We start from the raw sequence: 5,813 nt of genomic DNA, 5'->3' as shown, positions 1-5,813 counted from the left end.
ATTATTCAATCTGCATGTTGAGCAAGTGATCTGAGAAGCTGAACTACGTGAAGAAGATTAGAGGGAGGCTCATTTGCAGCTTACAAAATGCAGATTGTACAACATTGCTTGCTGCAAGGGAAGAGAAATCGAGGCACTTACTGATGAAGATCAAAACTTCTGATAGGATTATATTACAACATAAAGGAAACAGAAGAAAAAAACTTTACAGTGAATCAATTAGGACCATCCCAAGAAACGTAGAAAACATGGAAGCTGCCATGGGATCCACATCATATAGGAATCCACAATCAATGTCCAGGAAAGCAGCAGATCAAACAATCTCCTGCATTGGGGAATCTGCTGCACAAGATCTCTTTAAAGTGTTAAAAAGCAAAGGTGTCACCTTGAGGATTAAGGTGGGGCTGATTTGAGCCATGGTATTTTCATGGCCTCATGTACACGTGAACACTGGACAATGAATAAGGAAGAGGGAAGAAACGAGACCTTTGGATAACGATGTTGCTTAAAATAGCAATGCTGCCATGCAATGCCAGAGGAACAAGCAAATACGTCTTCGAAGAAGTACAGCTAGACTGATCTTGTGTGAATCTGGGTTGACAAGAGAAACACATCCAGAGGCATTTATATTTGTATAAGAAAGAGCATTATATACAACAGCAATTGAATATTGAGACAATACCCTAGCCCAATCCAGATCAAGTTGTGAAGTCCAATATTAACCTATATGTCCAATACCAATCTATAAATTCCTCTTCAGACAGACTCATGAAATACATGCAATGATGCTGAGTGCAGGAAGATCATAAGCCAGTGGGTGGAAAGTCTGGTGGATCCATTGGTGGTATAAGCATCTCAGCGCTGGCATGGGTTTCCATGTGGCTCCTCCAGGGTTCTAGTGTAGCTCCATGTGTATTCCCCTCAGGAATACGAAGCAGAGAATGTCTGTCTGTATCTGGCCTCCAGTCAGCTGTTTACCTCCTTCAAGCCTCCAAATGAGGTTGTCAAGCTGCCACTTGCTTGACAGGCTAGACTCCACCCCTTTGCAAGTTAACAGGAGATTATGTAACTGCCACAGACCTTTAGAAGAAAGAGTATGTAGAATGATCATGACTACTTTGGGCATGTTATTAAGAAGGATACGTCCTTGAGCAGGACATCATTCTTGGTAGAAAGGGAGTGAAAAATCTGAAAACTCTCAGTGAGATGACTGACCCAGTGACTGTACCCATGGACTCAAACAGAGCAACAGTTGTGAGGATAGAGTAGGACAGGGTAGCTGATCATGGACTAGCTAAGAATTGGAGCCTATCTCATGTCATCTAACACTAAGACATCTCAATTCATATATGAGAAGATAATTATTCTCTCTTTACTTCTGTACAAGCTATTTCTAGCCATCCTGTTGGGCGTAATGGTTTCTAATCATTCTTTTGCCTGTGATTTTGTCAATTCAACAGAATTTGCTACATGGAAGCACATGTTCAAAAATCATATTTAGGATAGATATTTCCCATGTCATGTAACACTGGAAGTATGAGGTGTGGATAAAGAGGAGGAAACAATCTGAAATCATGGAGCCAGAAGCTAGTCTGTGTAACAAATTTCATAGAGTTAATAAAATAGTAAAAAGTTTTCCTAAATGTTCCATTTTTTGTGTGGGCTTTGATATTGTTTATAATATTTTCTAGCTAGATTTTTTTCAGCATTCTAACAAATACTGATTTTCTATTTGTTGCATTCCTTTTCAAAAAGTAGGCTTCAACATTGTACAAACTTTAGGCTCTACAAAATCTGAATCCTACCTTGATAATCTATAGCAGACTAATGCATCCATAAGCCCAATGTAAGAATAAGGTAGCTATTACCTTAGTTTTTAAATGACTTGTTAATAAGTGATGCATTTCCTAAACTTGCTAGAACTTTCTGTAGAAGTTCTATAAGAAATTCATGGTGCTCATTGTAAATAAGACTTAATTTCTGAAAGGCAACACATTTTAATTTTTATTCACTATTACTCTCCAGATATAGAGCTGGACATTTTTCCAGGACAATCCTAGCAGCTTGTCAAACTAGGCAGATGCGTCAGACCGGAATTCATTTAAAGAAAACATCACAATCAAACTTTAGCATTTGTTAAAAGTTGTTTTCTTCTCCATTACACAGTGCTATTTTTTATTTGTTTCTCTTTTTCTTCCCTAATATTACCAGTTCTTTTATTATGGAGCACAGCAATGAGATGACAACAGAAACATAAGGTAAATTATTCCATGACTTTCAGAAAAGCATTTGTTGTTGAATATCTTAATCAACATTTTGAGAATGAAGCTCATTTTAATTCCTAGGTTTGTTTACCTCTAAGTCACATGAAATGCTTGCATTTTAGACGCTGAATCACCAGAGGCAGCTACACAGCTTTGTTCATGAGTGGGTTGAGGGAATTGTACTGGATGAATGTATTTTCAAAAATGCTTCTGCTCCAATTAACCAATTAATGGTTAGGATACTGGCATAGTTTTCATTTTTCCAAGTCTCATATTTCAGAATCAACCAATGATCCCTATATGAGCCCTGAATATTACATTTAACTCTGGGTAATGGAAGAAAGTTACCCCTGGATCTAAAGTGAAAATTGTTGGAGGGGAGTAGTGAGGGAGGGGGTATTATATATTGATGCTATGGCCATGTAGAATGATTCAAGGCCCTTTTAAAAAATTTAAATCATTTTATTGGGGGAATCATACAATTCTTATCACAATCCATGCATACATCCATTGTGTCAAGCACATTTGCACTTTTGTTGCCCTCATCAGTCTCAAAACATTTGCTCTCCACTTGAGCCCTTGGAATCAGCTCTTCATTTTGCCCCCTCCCTCCCTGCTTCCCTCTCCCTCATGAGCCCTTGATACTTTATACATTATTAGTATTATTATTTTATCATATCTTACACTGCCTGACATCTCCCTTCACACACTGTTCTGTTGTCCATCCCCCAGGGAGGAGGTTGCAATTGGTTCCCCCTTTCTACTCCACTCTCCCTCCACCCTCCTGGTATCACCACTCTCACCACTGGTCCTGAAGGGATCATCCGTCCTGGATTCCCTGTGCTTCCAGCTCCTATCTGTACCAGTGTACATCTTGTGGTCTAACCAGATTTGTAAGGTAGATTTGGGATCATGATAGTGGGTGGGTGGGGTGGCGGGGGGAGGAAGCATTTAAGAATGCTCTTAAGCATTTAAGAACTAGAGGAAAGTTGTGTGTTTCATGGAAGCTACACTGCACCCTGAGTGGCTCGTCTCCTCCCCGCTCTCCCTCTGCGAAGGGATGCCCAGTTAAGGCCTTTTTATCTTGGTGCTCATGTTTTCTGTTTCTGTTTCTGTATTATTTGAAAAAAGCCCCTAGTAAGTACCACTCTGGGGAATTTCAACAGCGGCGTCCGGGACTAATCAGTTAGGTCTTTCATGACCTAAGATTGTTTTGACAATTCTCAACCCCACTGCAGTTCACATCAGAGAACATAATTTCTATTTAGAGAAAATGCTTTCCTGTCCTGGGGTGCAAGATGAAAGTGAAATATGATGCTGATTTGATACTGTCTTTGAGCCTTTCGCATTGTCACATTTTCAGATAATCTGATTTTATTAGACCCAAAAGAAAAATATATTTGAACATTTGAGGGTAAAGTTTCCCTTTCATTTCTCTTTTTACCTTGTTATTAGTGTCAATTGTGACCTTAAACACATATCAGACAACCAAGTCATATTTGTTGAACAATTTCATTCTGCATCTTCCCCAAAACATCTTTTTAAAATCAATTACAAACCACTGCTTTTAAGTCGTAGTCATGAAGTGAGATGTTAGATATAGAACATGTGAAACTATAATTAAAATAGTTTAAATAGTTTTCTAGGGGATTTGATGTAAGTAAAGGACAATAAAACGAAACAAAAAACAGTGTCTTCAAAAAAAATCATAGCATTGTGAATGAGGGGGAGTGTGGAGTGGGGACCCAGGGCCCATCTTTGGGAAATTGGACATCCCCTTGCAGAAGGGCTGTGGGGAGGAGACGAGCCAGTCAGGCTGCAGTGTAGCAATGATGAAATATACAATTTTCCTCTAGTTCTTGAATGCTTCCCACCCCCACCACCCCCCGCCCCACTATCATGATCCCAGTTCTGCCTTACAAATCTGGCGGCTGTACACTGGCACAGATAGGAACTGGAAATACAGGGAATTCAGGACAGATGAACCCCTCAGGACCAGTGGTGAGAGTGGCCATATCGGGAGGGTGGAAGGAAGGTGAGGGAGAAAGGGAGAACAGATTACAAGGTCTACATATAACTTCCTCCCTGGGGGACGGGCAGTGGAGAAGTGGGTGAGGGGAGATGTTGGATGGTGTAAGATATGACAAAATAATAATAACTTATAAATTATCAAGGGTCCGGGTGGGAGGGGAGAAGGGAAAAGGAGGGGGGAAAATGAAGAGCCGAAACCAAGGGTTCAAGTAGAAAGCAGGTGTTTTGAGAATGATGATGGCAACATATGTACAAATATGCTTGACGCAATTGATGTGTGTATGGATTGTGATAATAGTTGTATGAGCTCTTAATAAAATGATTAAAAAGAAAAAGAAAATAGCAAGAATATTTGGACCAGATGAACAGTCTCTAGTGCTTGGATAGCAAAACCATTTTGGAAGTTTAAGAATACTTATTTGGTATTTATATTCGTGGAAAATAAAATATAGATTAAAAAATACAGTGTCTTTCTAATGATCGCTATGCGATTTGTCTTGTATTATATAAAAAAGCATTTATAAAAAGTAAGTTATATGAGTACTAAAAAATGTTATGAGTTTGAGAGTGTTACTACCTATTTATTAACTTATTTAGCAGATATTTACTGAGTTTCAACTTGTGCCAATATGAAAATTTAGAGAGCCAGAGGACAGATGGCATAATAGCTAACTATATTTCTTGGTACTATAAAGCACGCTTACAGAGAATTTCATACAGGGTCCTAAGACCAAATGCTTTGAAGTCATTATAGTAATTTATTTTTAGTGAAGGGGCACAATTTGTTTGAAGGACTTCTATCCCGGCATTATATCACAGGAGAGCTTTCTCAACCAATTGTAAAGACATCTTAAGAAAGAGCAAAACAAGTTAATGAGCTTTGAGGATGTAAATTGGTGTCAAGAATGAAAATGATTGCTTTGTGATTTTCACCACACCCTGCAGACGGGGTATATAAAGAGGGTGCTGAGACTAGAGATCCATCATACCCTAAGAAACACCTCTCTTGCAACCTAAGCCTTCCATTCCCAACATCATGTGCTACAACAACTTCTCCGGCACTGTTTTCCCAGGATGCTACTGGGGCAGCTATGGCTACCCTCTGGGGTATAGCGTTGGCTGTGGTTTTGGCAGCACCTACTCTCCAGTGGGTTATGGCTTTGGCTATGGCTACAATGGCTGTGGGGCTTTCGGATACAGAAGATACTGGCCATATGCTCTCTACTAATGCGCTGACGTTCCTGAGGCACAGAGTCTTCTCTCCCTTGAATGCCGAGAGGCACATCTCTAGAAGTCTCCTTGGCCATCCTCGTCTTCCATCTTCAGTTGCTCAACACATGCCAGAGTTGCTGTATTTTCAGACTTAGCCCCAGAGATCAACGCAAGAAATGAAAATTCAGATGATGCTTCCAGCTGAATTTCCTGAGTGATGTTTGTTGGGGCATTTTCAGGAGCTTGACATCCAAACTGTCTGAATTTGCCATCATGCTCTTGGCGTGTTAAAGTTGTGAAATTGCC

The 5,813-nt window shown here is 39.8% G+C and overlaps 1 protein-coding gene across 1 annotated transcript; it reads left to right on the top strand.

Moving 5' to 3' along the window:
- Positions 1–5,331: 5,331 nt before the first annotated feature.
- On the top strand, positions 5,332–5,523 carry LOC115873556 (keratin-associated protein 8-1). The gene has a single exon (XM_030888851.2). The coding sequence runs from the start codon at positions 5,332–5,334 to the stop codon at positions 5,521–5,523; it is 192 nt and encodes a 63-aa protein (XP_030744711.1).
- The last annotated feature ends 290 nt before the right edge of the window (positions 5,524–5,813 follow it).

Source organism: Echinops telfairi, unplaced genomic scaffold (genome assembly GCF_000313985.2).
Source record: "Echinops telfairi isolate 266 unplaced genomic scaffold, ASM31398v2 ScPeMD7_7469;HRSCAF=8507_0, whole genome shotgun sequence".
In the NCBI taxonomy this organism is placed as follows: Eukaryota; Metazoa; Chordata; class Mammalia; order Afrosoricida; family Tenrecidae; genus Echinops; species Echinops telfairi.
This window is presented reverse-complemented; position numbering and strand designations above follow the sequence as displayed.

Coding starts and splice junctions, on each gene's coding strand:
- LOC115873556 (XM_030888851.2), top strand. CDS start 5,332: ATGTGCTACAACAACTTCTCCGGCACTGTTTTCCCAGGATGCTACTGG.